This window comes from Anguilla anguilla, chromosome 7 (assembly GCF_013347855.1).
Source record: "Anguilla anguilla isolate fAngAng1 chromosome 7, fAngAng1.pri, whole genome shotgun sequence".
Lineage (NCBI taxonomy): Eukaryota > Metazoa > Chordata > Actinopteri > Anguilliformes > Anguillidae > Anguilla > Anguilla anguilla.
Window position 1 is genome coordinate 40230575 of NC_049207.1, and position 21487 is coordinate 40252061.

Genomic DNA, 21487 nt, shown 5'->3' on the forward strand with positions numbered 1-21487 from the left:
TTACAAGAATAGGTTGTACGAAGTAACAATATCATACAGTCATGCCAATAGAACACACCATTGCTTTATAGTAGAGTACCTGGAGGTAGTACTTTCAGAGTACTGAAATGGTAAAATAAAATAAAAACAAAATAAAAAAATGTGTTTTGATTTGATAATTCTGCAACCAATTAAAACAATAATTATGTTCAACAATAATAAATTATGAAATAAAAATAAATTAGCATCATATATGATAATATGATAAAGACAAACAAAAAAACTTTTTTTTGGTTTGTTTTTATCATATATTTGAGTTGCAAGTCTCCCCTGCATAACAAAAGAAACGAAAAAGAAAATGAGACTACGTTCAGAAATAAGAGAGTTATTTGACGGAGGTTAGCAAGCGCTTTCTGACGCAATTTGCGTTTCTCGGCTTCAACAGGTTCAATCCTGGAGTTCTGCTCGTGCTGTCTTTCACACAGTTTTTAGCATTTGGAACTGTGTTCTTTGCTTGCAGTTGGACGTTCATTTTTCCCTCGTCATTTTTCAGTTCCTTGGTGTCTATCACTTCAGGCAGTCTGACCAGCATGTACTGTCTGAAATCTGTGCATACCAGCTTGAGCAAGAAAAGGCTGTCGTTGATGCCTTGTGCGATGTTCGGGACTGTGGGGAGTATTACACGGTAGACGGGCTTTAGCTTTCTTGGCTGCCGTGTCCGTCTTCACATCAGAACCATCATCTTTATTGATGTGCAGTGAGCAGTTTTCCTTTTATGCCTATTTTTAAGTACAGGAGGGGAGGCATCTCATAATTTCATAAATTGGCATTGTTGCATTTTCTCAGCTCTTGTTTATATGGTTTATGAAGCCATTATACAATGTAATACACATTAGAGCCCTACATGCAGAAAGTCTGGACAACTGGATAATGAAATCTAACATATCTCTACGGGAAACAAGGGCTGAAAAACAAATGGCACTGAGCTGAACCCCTGTTTTTGGTAAAATCATAAAAGAACATTAGTGAATACTTCATCAGCATTCATAGTGGTTGTTTGAGACGCCATGTCTCGTGTGTGACTGCTCGGTCTGTCTGTTTCCCTGTATGTCTCACTTTCTTTCTCTCTCTCTCTCTCTCTCTCTCTCTCTTCTTGCTTCCCTCCCAGGATCACCACCACTGCCGCCTGCATGATGGACCTGCGAAGGTACCCCCTGGATGAACAGAACTGCACCCTGGAGATTGAAAGCTGTGAGTTTCCATTATGCAGTTATGTCCCATTGATCGGCCCTGCTTTAAATACTCCTGCCTTTACAGAGTACAATGAAGAAGCTTGGTTGCCATGGCCCATGTTCTCCAATGCCCATTTAACAACTCATGTGCACTGCACCACCCCAATCAGTGCGCTGTAAAATAGTTGATGGACACTGACCCTAAAAAAACAGCCTCATGCAATAACAGCATGGCATGATTCCACTCACTCAGCCTAGTTGCACTGTATACAGGTTTGCTTTGTCTTTTTTTATCAATTTCTTTGTCAATTTTTTTATTTTTTTGTCAATTGTAATTATTTTTTCCACCATTCAGGACATTTGATATTGTATAAACTAATATTGTATACACTAATATTATTCTACCAAATTTACAATAAGTCATACTTTACCATAGAACTTGAAAAATGTAGGTGTAACTGTCTTCTCAACAGATTTTAAATACTTTAAGACATTTAATTTGAGTTACAATTTCAGTTTAAATAAGAAAATAACAATAATTATTCATGCGTAATTGCTGAAATAGATAATGAGAGATATAAAAAATAAATATTGGTTAGACTGGTTTCCAAGAACTCAGAAAACTTCATTTTCATCATTCTGTGTGTGCAGACGAAAATGAACATTGGTTGCTTACAAGGGCTTTATGAATGTTTAAATCACTGTTAAAAAAAAGGTATCTGATGAACTGATAGCCAGGGGTAGGGGTAGCATCTGTCCATCATGCCCTGTTATTTAATTTTCACATCTGTCAATGCACCACAAAATTCATTAAAATGGCTGATTTATTTTTGCCTCAATTTCTGTATAAATTCTAATCTCCACAATAACTTATGAATTCCATTGGTCAACTTAGGAAATACAAACCATCAGTATACAACGCATTATCTCAGCATTTCCTAATAAGGTATTGGATTTGGATATGCCACTAACTACACTTCCCCTAGAAACTGTAATGGAGTACTTCCCATGGACATAAACTTGCTTTCTGAGTATTTCATTGACTCCCACATGCATTCATTTCTGTTGTCATTGCCAGCAACAACTAAAACACCTCACAACAGTAAAGGTGGTTGTTAGCAATCACTGTACACATCCAGTTTTTGAGTCCACTGCCTTGGCAGCGGGAGTTAAGCTTAATGATGAAAAATGAGACTTCAAAGGCCCCATAATGAGTGGAGCAATAATATTCTATCAAGCCCAGACTCCTGTGAAGCTATTTAATAACCTTGCTTGCCGTAACAGAAACACTCTGGATGGTTGCGAGCGGTCATTAAGTGCACGCGAGAGCCTTATTTTGGGATTCGTGAAGCCTCGGTCTACTTTGCTAGCTGTCTTCTCCCATCACTCAAAATGGAAATGGTGCTAACGGCTGACGCAGTGCATAAGATTATTGGAAAGCTTAGCAGAGCTGTCAGAGGCACAGATGCGTCTTTGGGATTTCTCTGGGTTTTTGTTTTTTTTTTTGGTGACACCTGCACCCACCCTTCACGCATCTACTTTGACACAAATTATACAAACCTGCCGAGCCACAAGCCTCACTGTCTGAGGTGTTAGATCAATGTTATAAATGTTTGGTCTGCGTGGTAAAAGGGCTGCTGTGATTCATATCGGGTCTGTCGCAAGCTTGTCCTTCGGTCTCTCTCGCAACCTTGCCTCCACCGTCACAGAAACAAGACTGTCACGTGCACTGGCCAGTTCCTGTGCAGCACAATTCCTTTTGTGCTGCATGGCCTCCTTAGATCCCTCCACAGGGGACACGAGTCTGTGGTCTTAAGATCAAAAAGCGTACAAACTACTAAGCTGAAACCTACACTACAAGGGACATTCAATAAAAATAAAATAAATATTGAAATATATTTGAAATTATTTTGAAAATATTTTCACTTTTTTTGTCATCCAAGACACTTGTATTATGTCAAAAAATATATTTATTTTTTTTCTTCTGGGGTTTTAGGTGGCGGAATTACTGATGTGAGTGTTTATCTCATTAACAAGTGCCTTTTATAGTTAGAAGGTGGGATGGCACCTCCGGGATCCCTGCTTTGTGCGCATACTATCATTTATTTTCAAACCTTAAATGTGTTTAGTTGGCTTGCTAGAGTCATAGTTAATCACTCTGAAGCATATTCTTTAATCTGAATTGGTTTCAATTTCTCCATTTATCCACTGATGTCTTTTTTCCAAGCCTTAGCAGAGGTGCTTTGCGAATATTAGTCTATTACCAATTACCTCTACTATGCAATTAAATAATCTTCTAAAAAAAACAATGTAGATCTCCTGTGTTCTGGGATGTATTTTGCCTCTACTTAATTTTGCCTGAGTTTCCAAGCGGTAGATTGCTATTGTCTGGGGATTAAAATTGTCATGGAAAGGCAAAGTAGCTATGATTAATTATGTGGCTGGATTTAAACATGAAAAATGGAATTATTCAGTCAGCTACTGAATTCTCCCGGGTAAAACGCTTAGGCTAGTGAGCCCCATGTTCGAGAGCATAATACAGAAACATTCCGGTCTTTAATCTGGTTAATGTATTCATGAGTGTTGTGAGAAACAGCTGAAAGCCATGGACATAGAAGAGCCATTAGCGCTTAGGTTCAGAGGAAAATGCTAATTCCTGTGAATTCTCACTCGGTGGGTTAGTGCCACTATTAATAGCCATGTTTAGCACCACCTACACTCATACTGCAGCAGTACCCACCATGACCCTAATTGCAGATAAATTGCATTCTGACCAGGCCCATTCGCTACACATGAAGAAGCCACTGGGGAGGTTAGACCCGGTAACATATTAAATGGGGTTTTAGAGAAACACATTACGCTATGCACCATTGTACGTCAGCCACATCGTGTCAGGGCAGGTCAGGTCATCTGGCTTATGAAAACAGGATAACAAGGCTTCTATGAACAGTGCTTGAAGTGCTGGCTTCCTTATCAGTGCTAAAGTCAGGCGCAGTTAGCTGAGTCAGAGAGAGTAAAGCCTTCAGAATCTAAGCATAACTCATGTTATGGGTTACATTATTGCACAGAAAACTCATATGACTGGTGTATTAGCGATATTGCTAGTGGAGTGAAGCTGATGTATGTAGTGTATTTGATTCTCTACAAAGCACCATGTGTTGGAGGGGGCCATTTAAAAATATTAGCTGTTTTAATTCTGATTATATTTGATCTGATATTCATATTGTTCTAGTCAAGATGGAAAACATATCCTTTACTTAAGAATCTTTTCCTAAGAATGATTTCTAAGAATTATTTCCTGCTCGTAAAACATTCATACATTGCTGTATTAATATTATGTGTTTTTTTTTTTGTTTTCCCTTTCTTTTCATATAATGAAGTACCTTCAAAAAAACTTTTGAAATGTTTTGGTGAACAGCATCGTATGAAAAAAATTGTGGTGTTCTTCAGCATGGTAGCTAAAAGTCAGGTTCTGTCTACTGGTGAAACTTGTTACCCTCTTGAATTGTATCACAGTTTTAAAATGAACCAAAGTAAAGCCAGCGAGTCTCCAAATCTCCTGCAGTCCACTCTCTAAAAACTTCAAAGATGGACAAAATTAGACATAATAAGCAAGACAGAAAAGGAATGAATACTAGCAAAACGGATTTGAGCATATCAAAAATATGAAGGAACTGTCTAATTCAGTCAGCCATTTGTGTGTCTAGTTCTGAAAACATTTATATTTGCATATATTAGCCATTCATTTGAACACACTCATAATATGTTCATAATAATAAATTGTATGAATGTAGTCATCCAGAACTGGTGGGTCAGTGTGTATACAAGTTTTTGTTTCCACCTGTTACTCTGGCTCAATTAGCTGATTAGCTCGATAAAATAATGGCATTTCAACTGCAAATTCCAACACAGTAAAATGTTTTATAGATGGACACCAATAATCATTTTCAGCTGTCATTCATGAATAGGCAGCTCATTGATGGGTTAATAAAATAATTAGGAGCATAAATCCCAACAACAACAACACAGGTATAGTACAGTCCTCATTGCCCACCTCTCAGTTAAAACTACAAAAGAAAATAATTATCAAACATATCAATTGTAAGACATTAAGCAACATTTTATGATACATATTTACACATCATCAAACCATTATAAATATAGGTATGGTTTTTAAAGCTATTGAAGAAAATGTACTATCATGTAATATCACAACTTTTGTTTAAGGGTACTTGAATACACTTCAGTTTCACCATGTAGAAATTACAGAACTTTTAAAACATAGTCCGTCCGTCCGTCCGTCCCCCCCCCCCCCCCCACCCCCATTTCAGGGCACCATATCCTTTGCATGCATTGACAGCTTGTCTGTAAGTCTGTGACCTACAGATATCACATCGCTGTGTATATTCTCTGGTGATGCTCTGCCAGACCTGTACTGCAGCCATCTTCAGCTCCTGCTTGTTTTGGGAGTTGGTTGGTTGGTTTAGCAGTATGTTTAGGACCAATGGGCCTCATTCCCAAAACTTTTATTAAATTATTTGTACTTTAGTTCCTAATGTGTTCCTAAAAATGGTCCTACAAAAAGCCAATATGGAATTCATGACGCATGTGCTGACCTTTGTTTTTGTGTACATCCCAGGTGTATGAGATGATGAATGCTGACTGTTTGTAAATTGTATGCGTAATCCTGATCATGTGATTAGAATAAAGAAACAGCCATGAACAAATGAACAGATAAGAAAAAAATGCCTAAATGCTTATGAAAACATTCTTACGCCCAATTTATGATCACGTGATCGTACACGTTTCATGAATAAGGCCCATTGTCTTGCTGTAGGATGAAGTGCCATCTAGCAGCTAAAATAATATGAATTTAAATGAAAGAGGATCAAAAAAATTAATAAATAAAACATTGAGATGTCAGATGAGATTCCGTTCCGATCATTACCATGCTGTCTATACTGGAAACTTAAGCAATCATGAGCTCTGACACATTTCATCTGGCACAGATACAGAAGTCTGACAAAGTCACCACGACCTCATCTGACACATTCGAAATAAAACAGTAAGATCTTCTCACGTAGTCATTGTGAGGAGGAGGTCTTGCATCAATTTACACAGCTGATTCTTTGGAACAGTTCGAACTGTTCTGAAGCACTTGTTATAGGGACCTTCACTGGAACACAAATACCATAGGCCTCCGATAGCAAAGCTATAAAAGGAACATTCACTGGTTTGGAGGCATGGAAACCAGTTGTCAATAGCCAATGTACCAGAACTTTGCCATTTACAGGTCGTATGAATGAAAGCTGGAGTCAGCATTCTGGAAAATTCTCCTGAGCAAAATTCTCCATAACAAGTATGGAAACAATATGCTTTGCTGACCTGAAAGTTGGCATATGAAAGGTTCTAAATGGGAAATGATTATGATGATGTTGATAATGATGATGATGAATAATATTAATTATTATTTATATTATAACTATAATTACAGTTTAATGTTAATTCATTTAAAGCTATATTTGACAGTGCAAGCACTATGGTTAGTCATAAGAATAAACAATATTGCAGATGCATCAGGCCTATATCAAAATTAAATTTTGTTGCTTTCGCGGTGAGAAACGCAATGGCACAACACGGTAGAATTATAAAAAGGATATTATCGTTCATATTATATTGCCTGTAGGTGTGACAAGGGTGTAAATGCATGATGTTCAATTTTAAACATGAGGTAATGACCAATCCACCATCAGACAGGTTGCAATATTTATTTTACTCTCTCTCCAAAGTACAAGCAAAATAAATTGGATAAAAAATGTTTAACATAAAACCTGTCCACATTTAGCTTGTAGGCAGTTACAAAAGTGGTGCTCGGACTGCCCAGTTTTCCATTGTGTAATGTATCAAATTTTCCAGTGTGTATACATGTCAACCGATCATTCAGAATAAATCACAATCAGCTTTACCATTTGTCTTGGCCTAAACCACCACAGAGCAAGCCAGAGGCAACAGTGGAAATTAAAGACGTGTAGGAAGAAACCTAGGACAGACCACGCTCCTCTATGCGGCTGAGGGTGTGGGTTCACAAATACAAAGCCAGTCAGTTTCAGACAGGTGGCAATGGCATGAAGGGATTAAGATTTTACACCAGGTAGCTGGGATTTGTTTTTCTGAATATCTCTCCTAGATACACGCACATGCAAGGTCCTCCCTACACATTGTCCCTCTACATACATGCATGATATCAGCAGATATATCATAGTGTAGGGTCAGCCACAGTGTAGCCTCTGGAGCAATTATGGGGTTTAGTGCCTCGCTCAAGGACACTTTGGCTGTGTCAGTGGGCAACGTAGGTGTAACATCAGCTACTCTCCTTTTGATAGCCCACAAGTTGAATACACTCCCACTCTGCCTCTTTTGCTTCTAAGCCGCTGTTACTCAGCCGCTGGTCCTTGAGGTCTGAAGACTGGCCAATCAGTAGCACTAATTGTTCAGTTAATTACCTGGAATAAAATAAAAACCCTGGATTTGAGGGCCAGATCTGAGTATCCATGTTTTAAGTCACTCACTGCCTGAAGGTGGTGGTTCAGGGTTGGGGTGGCAGGCTGGAGGTGCTGTGGACATATTGGGTCACAGACACCAGGCTTTGAGTTGACTCTACAAAGAGGGCAGTTAAATATCAAGAGGAGGGTACCTTCTCATTTGTATGAATTTGGATGTTCTCCTGATAAAAACAATTGTCACGAAACAGTGTGCTAACCACTTTAATCCTGTTTCCTCTATCTACTCTAATAAAAAAATATTTTGATGTGATATAATTTTATGTCCATCAGCTCATGCCTGCTGACCTAATTCATACAAAGAACTATATCAGTCAGTTACAGATGTTACAGTTACAGATACTATGTGATCTATGTTTGTAAGATATCTGTTGAAGAGTACCAGGAGACTTTCAAGACAGTGTAAGAGACAAGCTTGCCAGTAGAGAGTAGTAGAGAGGAAGTAACAATGCTGAAGAGAAATATATTATGTGTTGATATTCTGTGAAACCCAACAGATTCTCTGATATCAGAAAACCCTGCACTGGCCACCGGAGTAGTTCTGGCTGAAGGCTAGTTCCTTGATATGACATCATCAGCACCGTGCAATGTAGATAGAAAAGGTTACAGTATGTGTGCCACATCGCACGAACTGGCAGGGGGGCCCTTCGATAAAGCGCCAGGTAGTGGCCTAATTTTGGTGACCGTGAGCGCGGCAGTGCCAAACCCACGGCGTGGCTGGATGGCCGAATTCGCCCGAAGGGTCGTAGCTGTGATAATCTGGCGTTCACCTGCCAGGCACACAATGGAGTTTTCCCTGGCAGTGCTGTGCCGGGGTTAGCACAAGTGAAATGCGCAGCCTGTCTCTGTTAATGCCCCTCTGAACTCTGAGAATCGCGGAGCCAAGCGCAAGTCGTAGGAAAATCGATAGACAGACAAAGGTGGCTCCTCCGGGAGCTCGGCGGTGTGCTGTGGCTCATAAAACGACAGTGTATTCAGGGTTGCTGTTTCACATCACAGGCTGTTTCCCCCCAACCAAGGCATGCCCGGTAAACAACAGCTGAGCAAAATATATTGCTATCTTTTTCATCTCTCTGCTTTTGTGTGTATGGGATGATAATAATCGTTTTATTGAACATATCACGGCAGCAGGATGCTGGCTATGACAACAGTATGTCACTGCTCACATTAGGCCTGCCACATCCCCAGCACCATTTACAATTTCTCACCCCAAGACTATTACTATAAGACTAAAATTAAAAGACAGTAAATTTTTGGATTGTGTTTTGGATTGTTTCTACACAGCACAGTCAGAATTTCAAGCAAACAGTTTAGAAGAAACATTGTAGAAAATTAGGACACTTTGGGGCGCATATTGTTTCTCATGTAGGAACAAGGAATTTTATGGTCATGTTTAATACACTGGTAGACAAATAAAACATAAGAAAACAGCAATACTGTACCTCATCAGCAACCATTATTTTTGGTTAAGCTATCTTGGTGTTAAGTAAGTAAGTAAGTTAAGTTAGCTAATCACTGGTCCTATAATAATTAAACAGCCTTGTGGTTACAAGCCTGCAGCTACAATATGGAAAACTAATAACCTGCAATGACTTAGCAAAAGAGTAAGATATTTTTGCAGCACTGCAGTTATGTAAGAGTTGATTGAATTCATTGAACTCGAGAGGCGCAAACACCCACGCTGGCCCAACATGGCATCAACACGCTGGCTATTTGGTGTCTAAGACTTTGCATTAGCAGACATAATCAAAAGCACATGGATAATGAATCCACAAAGTCACTCCTGCATCTACTTCATTTGCTTATGACAAAGCTATTGGAGACACGTTGCTGGAGCTACCACCTGCTAATGTGCTGGAACATAGAATGCATTTATATGATCATATAATCCGAGGTGGGGGGATGTATTGCTGGAGGAGGGAAGAAACTGAGTCATTTTTTCACTGCAGTAACAGCCTGCCATATTTCTCAAGGAGACAAAAACTCCCACAGACTTGAGCATGTTGCTTTGGCAGGGCTTTGATCCATGTGGTTCTGGAGCCACTGTTATCTGTGAGCTAGCAGGCCAATCAAGGACATAGAGGTTGATGGTTTGGAGAGGTGAGATGTGGGGTGGCGTGGAGTGGGGTTGGGTGGGGTGGGGGTAGAGTCAATGTGGGGGTGGGTGACACAACAGCCAACAGCTCATGAGGAAAAACAAATGGTGTTTCGTCGTCGTCCCGTCCCCCCTCCCCCCCCGTGGGAGATCATTCGGGGGAGTCAGCACACACAGTTTAGAGCTCGTCATCCATGAACAAATTACCTTTTTGACACAGACTTAAAACTGCACCCCTTTTTTCAGGCACTGCCCATGTCTTGCAAGAGGAAAACTTGCACCTTTTTTGTAACAGGACTATTTGTGAAGGCGGTCTTGTTTGAAATAGTGCACGTGCCGTTCTCTGTTCCAGATGGCTACACAACGGATGATATCGAGTTCTACTGGCAAGGTGGAAGTGCGGTCACAGGAGTTGACAACATTGAGTTGCCCCAGTTCTCCATCATAAATTACAGAACGCTGTCCACAAAAGCGGTCTTTACAACAGGTATGCAAAGAAGAAGTCCGCACACTACGAATGTGCTCTAAGGGTGAGAGATCTGCTGTTAAAACATATTCCTTTGATTTAGGTTTTGTAAAATAACTTGAAGCAATATCAGAGTTTATTTTCTCAAGTTGTAATCGTGATATATGTGTACTGTGTGTTTTATGCTGTGTGCTCTGTTGGCCAAAAAATACAGCCAATGGGATCCAAAAGCATACTGTATCCCACAACATTTTTTCTCTAGGTCATATACTGACTCATCGTCATGATAAGTCATGAGATTAATATGAATTAACCAGTAACACGTTTTTGACAGTTGTCTGCCAATTAAAGGAACAATAAGCGCATTATAAGCTATTGTTCATCATGGCAAGTATTGAGTGTGACATGGAGCTTAGTCTAGATCCGAAACAGGACCAAAGTTGCTCTTGCCTTCAGTATCATTGGAATGTCATTAGACAGCATTTCGTCAGAGTATGTCTGCCAATGTTCTGCTAGGGAAATTGTCTTAATCTTCCTCATCCCATTTTCCCCTCTCCCACTCTCTGTGATAATTTGCTTAGAGTCATTCTGCGTAATCTGTTCTCGTCTTTTTGCGGTGCTTTTGTTTATTCATTAGATTTCCTGATTTGTTTTTGTGTTTTTTGGCTTCATTGTCCAGGGTCCTATCCCAGACTGTCGCTGAGCTTCAAGCTCAAGAGGAACATCGGCTACTTCATCCTGCAGACGTACATGCCCTCCACCCTGATCACCATCCTGTCCTGGGTCTCCTTCTGGATCAACTACGATGCATCTGCTGCAAGGGTGGCCCTAGGTGTGTTTTCCTGACACTATCCTTAATGTAGATACTATTATTACAAACTATAGAGGTGTGTGTGTGTGTGTGTGTGTGTGTGTGTGTTACACTGTCCTCACTGCTTCACAGTGGAAACCACACATCCCCTGCATTCTTTTGGAAACATTCAGGAGGAATTTAAAAGCTCACTTCTACCAAATTGTAGCATCAGCCCAGCCAAATGAGAGGCAACTCATCCCCACTGAGCAGGGACGATCACCCCCCCCCCCCACCCCCTCATCCCTGACGACCGCCCATTAGGATTAATAGTGAGACACTCAGTACTGAGAGCGTAACATCAGGCTGCATGATAATTGCTGTGGGTTTTTTCATTGATCCAAACCCATGTGGGAGCAACAGTAAACAGCCTTCTCCATTGCTTCTATTCTGAGTCCAAGTTGGGAGCTGTTAGCTGTTAGGGGTGGAGGCCAGTGGAGTTGCTGCATATCTGAATCTAATCTGAAATCAGGGGGAACAAAAACAAATGTGATCAAGCACTCTTGGGGTGGTAATCTGAATTTTTGGGCTGTGAGAATTGAAAGACTTGAGTGTGGTAGAGTGCTGATGCCTGGCAGGCAATGACATGTGCCACATGCAGGACTCTAATCCGCTTATTCCAGGTCAGGGTTACAGGGGGAGTGAAGCCTATCCCAGCATGCATTGGGTGAAACACAGGAATACACCCTGGACAGGTCGCCAATCCATCGCAGGGCACACCATTCACTTACACGCGCATATCTATGGGCAGTTTACTGTACATTGACCAATTAATCTAACTGTGTAAGGAAATCAGAGTGCCCAGAGGAAACCCAAGCGGACATGGGGAGAACATGCATACGCCACACAGAAACACACAATAGCACGGGGAGAACATATGAACTGCATGCATTAAGGCCCCGGCCTGTATTCAACCTCCTTGCTGTGAGGCAACAGTGCTATGTATTGCACCACTGTACTTTCCGAATACCAGGTTTTAGAGGTTAAACTTGTCCAGTGAAGACCATGATTGGCTGAATTAGACAATGTCATGCCTCCAGAGAGAGCCCAAAACAGTACCAGGGAGGTATAGGGATTTGATATCTTCCTGTGCTGCGGAGAGCATTGAGCTGAAATTAGCATGCTAGAAATTTGCATTCCAAACAATATACTTAAGCATGAAAAGGTAGATTAAAGGTAACTAACGAGCCAGAGGTAGACAGTGTCAGTCACTTACATGGGAACTAATTTTCATTGGCATGAACCTCATATTTCTGGCCGCCATATTGAGAATGACTTTTCAGGAGGTTTTATTGAAATCTGACTAATTGCAATTAAGAGTTGATATCAAAAATGTTAGGCTAAGCAAAATTTATACTTCTAGCCAGCTCTCATCATACAAACAGTAAGAAGAAACAAAAAAATATATGAATACAGGTACAACTGGTAATGCAAATGTGGATATATGCACAGCTAATTAAAATGTATTTTTTCATTTTTTCCTCATCCACATCACACCATAGCTGTCAATTAAAAGAGATGATACTGTTAGGTATTGTATTGTATTGTACTGTATTTTAAGTTCCTAAAGTACAATGAATAAATCCTATAAAATGAAGGCAAAGACTAGTATTTCATGTGCCGAATGTAAATAGTCATGTTCCAATTATCCAAATAAGAATAAAAATGAATGTTGGAGAATCATAAAAACAGGTTTCTATTCATGAATTCTATTCTATTTTTAGAAAACACAGTATTTCAGTATCCCTTATAAATCTGAAAAACATTTGGAATATCTTTAAGATTCTTTGCTAAATTTTACTGTTTCTAGTTATGATGTTTGCATGTTCAGTAAAACAATTAGGACCCAGAAGACAACTGTGACAAGATCTTGCATATCATGCCACCCGATGACTATAATACATAATTTGGGTTAATTTCAATGTACAGGGTTGAGATTATTTTTTGCAAGAAAGTACAGAATACTGTAACATACTGCAGCGTTAATTGCATTACGTTGTTCGTCATTTACTAGCCCAATTAACTGCAATTATATTCAGTTAAAAATAATGAAACCCTTTGACATAACAGTACGCATTAACAATACATGGAAAATGTTTGCTTTTCAAATCACCTTTAGTAATCTAAAATCTACTTGTCTAACTGTTGTCAGTATCAATAACTTAAACCTGTGTTAATCCCAAGTAAATCCCACTAATTAATTAAATCCCATAATTAATTGACTGCTACTGAATGGATTTTCACAACAATTTTTAATAAGACAGCAGAAGCTGAAGAAATTGAATTATTTCAAGTGTGAAAAAGTTACATTGCATATGTGGACCTCATGCAGAAGTTAATTGATAATTTCCCAACATTCAGTTTAAAAGCCCTTGATTTGTGCTTGTAGTATGTGGCATGTAGTCCATCAAAATTTGTCTATAGCCTTGACATACAAATAAATGTAAGCATTGCACTTCTGGCACAGTGGTGCAGTGGGTAGCTCTGCCGCCTAAACAGCAAAAAGGTCCAGGGTTCGAATTGCATGTTCTTTCCTCTGGGTACTCCAGTTTCCTCCCACAGTCCAAAGACATGCAGGTAGGCTAATTGGAGACTCTAAATTTCCCATAGGTATAAGTGTGTGATTGAATGGTGAGTGAATGGTGTGTGTGTGCCCTGCGATAGATTGGCAGCCTGTCCAGGGTGTATTCCTGGCTCTCGCGCAATGCACGCTGGGATAGGCTCCAGTACCCCCCTGCGACCCTGCCCAGGATAAGCGGGTATAGATCATGGATGGATAGATGGATTGCACTTTTCTGTTGTGTTTGTGAAGAATAAAGTAATAATTCTTGCTTTAAATTGTCTGCCAAAGTTAAAGGCAAATGTTACTTGAAAACCCACCTCTGCTCCATTGTGTTCATTACCATGGTATGCCATGGTGGTTTCTGCATAAACAATAAAAAATTACACATTTATTTTATTCAAGGAAGTGTTTTCCCCAATTCCTTGTGCACACAACCACATGATGTCGGAACAATATTTTCACAAAAAATGTCAGCAGCATTTCTTCATGAGACAAAAATCATGTGTAATCCCACCCCCAACCCCCCACCCAAAAACAGCACAATGAAAACAGTAAAACGTTCATGGTTGCCCTGGGAACTGATTCTCAATGCACAATTGTCTAGCTGCTTCAGTGTCTGGTCTATTAAAATGTCTCCTTCCTCTATGAGTTGAGCCAGGCATTCCTTATCAGAGCCCTTCAGGAAGTCCGATACGGCCGACTGCTCGCGGTATGAGGCGTGGCTCAGGCTATCTCTACCCTCCCGACACAAGGGGGGGTCAGCACTATTTCTCAGATGGTAAGAATTCCTCAGAGACAAGGCTTTGGCAGATTGAGATTGCTTTTGGGAGCCCTGTTTTTTCATTATGATTTTAAGTGAATAAAAGCACCAGACTGAAAGAGCTCCATTACCTTGGTGCGCCACCTTCATATTGAAGGGAAACGATAGCACAAGGAACTCACTGAAACCAGCACGAGATAATGAGCACTGAAAAGTTGTAGCAAAGTGTGTCAGACCTTGCCAGACATCTTACTGGTATGTGCACTACAAGCAGCACGCAAACAATGAGGTCATATGCTATATGAAGAAGATAAAGCGTGCATGTTTTCAATTCTCTGTTTTCACAATGTTGCACAATTTATGTAATCTTGTCAAGCATTTGTTTTGGCGGTTATGGTTAAATTGGGATTGGGTCTAGAGTGCAAGGGAAAGAAGTTGCAGAAACTTTATATTACAGTATATGTGGGGCACTGATACATTAGGCTATATCCCATACTGATAGGAAAAATATACGTCTTTTCCGATTGGTGATCGCTCTCCTGGTGTATCGCGTGGCTGGTAGCATGGAAAATGGCTGGACCACAGGAAAATACATCGAAGCAGAGCCCACACCTCAGCCACAGTGATCCTTGTGCACTGATTACAGTGGTACCGTAGTAATTGTGACAGTTTTTTTTTTTTTGTAATGGCATGTATAATTATAGAAATATTGAATTTTATTTGATTCCATCATAATGAAATAAAATATAGTCTTATAGTCTTTTCTCTTTATCTTTACAAAGGTGTCAATAATTTTAGAGTTGATTCAGTTCCAAGTCCGCATCTCTGCCTGCTCTGAAGTTTAATATCTGATGCTAATTAGCATCAGGAAATGAATATTAATGACTTGCAAACTTCATCAGAGAGTGTGCATTGATAGTCCAGACTTTGAACTGAGCGGATTTAGTTCATTGGTTCAGGAGGGAATATGCCCACAGTATTATAGCAATGCAATACAAATGAGGTCATTTGCATCCAATATTTTTGAGCAAATTTCTGTGGAAAAAAAGGCAAAACACTGACCAGACATGTACTGCAAAGGCTTTGCTGCAGCAGGTCTACAAGTGATCCACTCCGTGTTCATTTGTGGTTATTTGAAAAGGTCATTTTGGTGGCTCTTCACTGACATACGTAGCATATGCATCGTTTGCGTGTGGCCACAAAGCTAGCAGTATTGATGAGCCGTCAGTAGTAAATGACTGCACTGCTAACAGGAGGATAGATATTGGGTGAAATTCATCATAAATAATCTCAGATTTCAGTGTGTTTGCTGTCAGCAGGAATTCCAGCAGGGCTCAGTCGGGTGTAACAAATAATTTTTAGTGCCAACAGCCCCCTCCCACCCCCACCCCACGCCATCACCCCCCACAGACACGCACACACACACATGCGTACACACACATACACACCCTCCCAAGATGTATGAGTCAATCCCACAATCCCCCAGTGCTCTGGCTTGTTGCCACATGGTACACGTCACTTGTTTTGGAAGGTCACCAGGTTTTTCGGCAGATGCCTGGAAGCAGCTCCGCCACATGGGGTGGCGCATGCTGATGACTTGGCTCCGATTGGCTCTCACCCCGTTGCCTTTTACCCCCTCCAATCAGGTATCACAACTGTCCTCACCATGACTACCATCAGTACTCACCTGCGGGAGACCCTGCCTAAAATCCCGTACGTGAAGGCCATCGACATCTACCTGATGGGCTGTTTCTTCTTCGTCTTCCTGGCGCTGCTGGAGTACGCCTTCGTCAACTACATCTTCTTCGGACGGGGCCCTCACCTCCAGAAGAAAGAGGCGGACAAGGCTGCCAAAACAAACAATGAAAAGGCCAGGGTAGAGACCAACAGGGTGCAGGTAGGGGAACTTCATTTTTCTTTTTTGTTACTCAGAGTGCACTTTGCCCTCCTCGTTTTGCCTGTCAAAGTGTTGTTATGCCCCCCAAGGCTGTTTCTTCAGATAACCCATAACTTCAGGGTCCTTTGAGTTGTTTGAGCCTTCTTTGGAGGCCATTTTTCATTTTTTTCCTGCTACATCCTCATTTTAAAGTTCACTTCAGATAGCCTTGGGCCTCTTTTTACCACAGCCAGTAGAGTAATCTTTTATTTTATTTTTATTTTTTTTATTTTTATAGTGAGTGAGACTGTGAGGTTATGTGTAACTATTAGTGTCTCAGAGTGAAGTTTATGGATAAACGTGTGAATCATCCCTGTCCAGCAGATGAAACAAGCTGCAAATGAAATTGGTGTTGCTCTTTAGCTAAAGGCTCATTTCCATGTTGACATCTGGAAATAAAAGGTTGCAAATACAAGTGTCAACTGTAAGATTAAAAAAAATAAAATAATTAAAAATAAAAAAACAAGCAAACTTACTTGTCTGAGAAAGTAGAATAATAATCCAGTAGAAACACTAAACAGTATTGTACTGGTATTATGCATCAAGTATCAATTGAATCCTGGCTCAGCCCAGCTCAGGTCACTACTTATTATTATATGACTTGACATTAATTGCATGTAATTACTTTGAAACCTATGCTATTATCTTAACGCTACGCTAAGCTAAGTAGAATCAGCTGTAAAGCGAGTCAGTGGAAAATATCCTAAATTTTAAGTGCTATGCTATTAACTCTCCCGTGAAATAAGGAAACTATCAAGAACACTGGGTGGGAGAGGTTCGTTTCCAGAACACAGATGTAACCATTTGCTTCTCTGTACTGAATCCCACTTTTCTGCTGTGTGTCCCACCCTGGGATTTAAAACCACAATCCTTAAATCACTAATACACTCCCAGAATGCAGCTCAACTGCAATTTCTTGCAAATGAAGAAAACCTTACCAGCTAACAGGCACATACATGTAGGGCCAGTTTTGCAGACACAGATTAAGCCTTGTCCTTGACCAAACTCAATTTTGAATGGAGATTTTACATACAATGTGTCTGTATAACCAACCCGTAAACATTCAGTATCACAACTGACCTAACAGCTTGCATTGCATGTACATTCAAATGAATCTGAGTGGAGACAACAGGTCCACCTACATTCATCAGTCAAGCTGAATTTGGCCCGCAGGCTAACTTTGACTCCATTTGGAGTCCTCGTTCTTGAGCCTTTATTGCCACCGAGGCCTCCCACCGGACATCTGTCACCTTCAACAAGATGAGGTCTACGCCAGAAGATATCCTAATTCCGCGCTTGTCAGCTCAGAGCAGATGTGGAGGTCGAGCCTCCCGTTGAGGGTCTTGGACAGAGCTAGTCATTGCATGTCTCATGGTGCTCTTTCCTGCCGGCTTCTTTGCCCAGCCCCAGACAGAGTAATCCCCAACAAAACTGCTAAACTCTCGCATACAGGGTGTACCTGCATGCCTGAAAAGGAGGAGCTCACTGTAGAAATGTTATGAAAATGGGATTGTTTCTTGGCTGAAATGTTATAAAAATGTATGCAGTATTTTTCCCCATCTGGGCAGTATCCAGGTCAGTATCATCAAGAAAACCCTTTTTTCTGTTATTCTATGAACAAAAAACTTCACATCTTCATAGAGGAAATATTAGTGGCTTTTAAACTTGTGCTGTCAGAGTAACTGTAAATCTCATTCTTAAGTTTAATCTTTTCCATGAACTGTGAACAAGGCACAAGGCATTCTTAATGGAAGCAGGGATTGCTGTCATCTGGCTGGGTATGGGACCTTTTTTTTATCTCTGTAACTTTGAGTCAGGGCCTTGTTTCCCATTACTGAACAATCTTAGAGGTAAAGACTGTTTTCATGGTGCGATCTTGAGGGCGTTCATTAATTTTTTCATGCATTTTCCAAACCAACACTTATCCAGAGAGTGCATGCAGGATACTTAAGTGTATCTTTAGCACTGTTGTCTGCTTGAAAGGTGCTGAAAAGTTTGTCGAATCACATTTGATATTAACTGATGGCGAGGCATTCAATCAAATTCAGTTACAATAACTCAGCTAGAAGGAAATTAATGAGACACAACATACGCATTGATTGAACAACATAGAATACCTATTTGTATTGTATACTTTTTAAAAGAAAAAAAAATGTGGATAGCTAGGTATTTGGTGTTATATCAACCTTGTTTCCATGTTCTGTAATATTGAATGAGCTTCACTAATGCGGTTTAATGTGAATATTTTCATTTTTTAGTCCCAAGGCAACAAGATTGTCATCAGTTTAAGTGAATTCTGGGTCACAATCATGCCTTTGAAAATGTTGCGCCTAGGAATAAAGGATATTGGGCACATACTGCTATGAGTTTGTCTTATGAATCTCCTTCGATATGCCCTATTTGTATGCAAGACATTTTTGTTATGTGTTATCATTGTCTACAAATGAACGACTGTGTTTAAGACCTCAAATAAATAAATAGATTAATTAACATGCAAACAGCAAGGGCCTTTTATCTTATTTATTGTTGCATTTTATTTTATTTTCTTCAGTTTCCCTTCTTACCAAAGCTCCCTCCTCCAGTTCTTGCGTCAATCACACCAGCCACACATTATGTATTTTGTTTCCTTTTTTTTTCTTCTTGCATTTATGTATTAACCTAAGTTTACCACTTTAGTCATCAGATTTTCTAAAGCATGAAATTTTTACTATACACATTCATGCCTTATTGGTCCTACCCAACACCGCAATGAACCAACAACAACTTATTTTAATACACTCTCAAAACAGATGTGTTAAAACAACACATAATGTGTCATTTTAGCACTCCTCCATTTCTAGTTGAGGCCACAGTTTGTCTTAAAAAGCCCCCCCCCCCCCCCTTGTTACACATAAATTGTATATTTGTAAAACAAAAATAGTAACTTTCACACAAAATGTGTTGAAAGTAACACTAAAGTAGTAACACAAGTGTGTTGGATATTAACACATCCTTTTTCAGAGTCATCTGTCTGATAAGGACACAGCCTAAAATAATAGACATGTCAATACCATACATTTCTGAATTTAAACATTTTCATTCTTTCACTCAGTATAATATGTATTTGATATCATCAACATCATGTGCATAATTTGGTGATATTCTAGATCCATTTGTTATGGTTCTGTCTTTTTGTTACAGTTATTCCTTTTCTGCGCCGCCAGATGGCAGCATGTCTAAGTTTCGTATTTCAGTTTGTTTCCGTCATTCCTTTCCCCTGCGTTGAATTGTATTATTGTGTTCAATTATTCAATCATTGTGTTTGCCTGTGTCTTGTTATCCCTTCCCTCTCTGGTTTGATTATGAATTGAGTTCTCCTGTGTCTTGTTATCCCCCTGTCTATTTAAGTTCTTTGTTTCCCTGACTCAGGTGCTGGTTCCTTGTGTTCCGCCTGCATGTGTTCTGCTTGTTTGTATCTACCTGCTTGTGTCGCCCATGTTCTGACCTGCCTGTGTTCCGCCTGCCTGTATTTTGCCCTGCCTGTGTTCTGCTCTGCGTTTTTTTGGATTTTGCGTTGTTCTGGATATTGCCCCTCGTGGCCTTTTGTTTTGTTCTCTATTTGTGTTGCGTTTGTAGTAAAGTCTTTGTGTCTCCTTTTGAGTCTCCCGAGTTTTCACTCTGCGCCTGGGTCTAACCGCCCGAAACCGTGACACCATTGATTATGTTTTGCAGTCAGCATCAGTTTCACTCTCTAAAAGACACACTTAGCTTTCTGTAAGTGGTCAGAGGTGCGTATTAATCTGCGATCATTTCTAAGACCGTTAAGAAGTATCTGAGAAATGCCTCAAAAACAAAAGATGCTTCATAAGTTGACTTTCTTGATCATTTTAGGCTTAAGATGGTTTAGGGAAATGAGGCCCAGATCAGGTAAAGGTCCAACCCAGAAGTCCACAAATTGTAGCATAGAAACACCTCTGACTGCTGTTAACATAAAATGGATGACAATGGCTTTGGCAGCTGTATTTGGCAGCACAGAGCGTTACGAGTTGGTTAGCTTGTTCTGATCATTCCAAACATTAAAATAGAAATTGATTTTCTATTTTACAAAGATTATTTATGCAAACACATACTGAAAGAAAAATTGCTGTTCTTCAGGTTCAAGTGTCAAATTTAACATCACATTTAACAGAAGGGAAAACATGTTTAAAAATGAAGCATGGAAACTCGTATACAGCTGTTTTAATTTCTTAGATGAGCACAACAGTAAACCCCAAAAACAGCCATTGTTAGCTAACAGCTGGTGGAAGTGTTCCTCCCGCCAGTGTGGTGATCACAAGCACTTTCACTAGAATCTTTCTTGCGGGAAACACTGCATTATTTTAAGTTCTGTATGGCTTTGTTGGATTGTTATTTCAGTGATCGGGCTCTCTCATGTCCAGGCTCAAAATTTGGCTAGAGCTTGTCAGGCTGGTTCAGGTCGGACTGTAACTTCCTTTCATTATGAAATAATATTTTGAAAGAGACGCTGTTATGTGCATGCAACACAACTGGAAGGTGCAACTACCCGGTCCTCTTTGCAAATACGAAGTTCTTATTGCAAATAAGAACTTAATTATGAAATTAAGTATAGGAAGTACGGGGCATAAGATGGCAGTTGTCATTTTCCCTTTAGATATGCATAACAGTGTCGCTGGTTCTCATCTTCATAGCTTTCCTCTGAATCATATGTTGCGAAAATGTAATCCACCACGATGTTTTCAATCTGCCTTGTTAGGATCACAGGAATGTGCATGTTTGACATTGGGCAGAAGCAACAAGAAATTCTTGTAAATGTATGCACAAACTTCCCAAATGCAGTAATTCAGACTAATGGAAGTTTGTTTTTCTTTATTCCCCTCTGTGTTTACATCGTAAGTTTTGTAGTCTGGCCTTTGGAAATATTTTCATTTCATCAATTCAATCTTGCCTGTGAGATTCATGTGACAAAGAGTGACAATGTGCAGTCTGAAATAAATAGAATGACTGACCTTGGCCTTCGAAGAGTTTCAAGTTGTGTTTATGTTATGG

At 39.9% G+C, this 21487-nt stretch overlaps 1 protein-coding gene across 1 annotated transcript in view; it reads left to right on the top strand.

The window, feature by feature from the left end:
* The window catches only part of LOC118232653 (gamma-aminobutyric acid receptor subunit beta-1-like), a 79376-nt gene that overhangs the window by 52997 nt on the left and 4892 nt on the right, over window positions 1–21487 (top strand). Inside the window, exons 5-8 of the mRNA XM_035427744.1 lie at window positions 1148–1230; window positions 10219–10353; window positions 11012–11164; window positions 16152–16402. Coding sequence (XP_035283635.1) covers window positions 1148–1230; window positions 10219–10353; window positions 11012–11164; window positions 16152–16402 — 622 coding nt within the window. The remainder of the gene's footprint in view (window positions 1–1147; window positions 1231–10218; window positions 10354–11011; window positions 11165–16151; window positions 16403–21487) is intronic.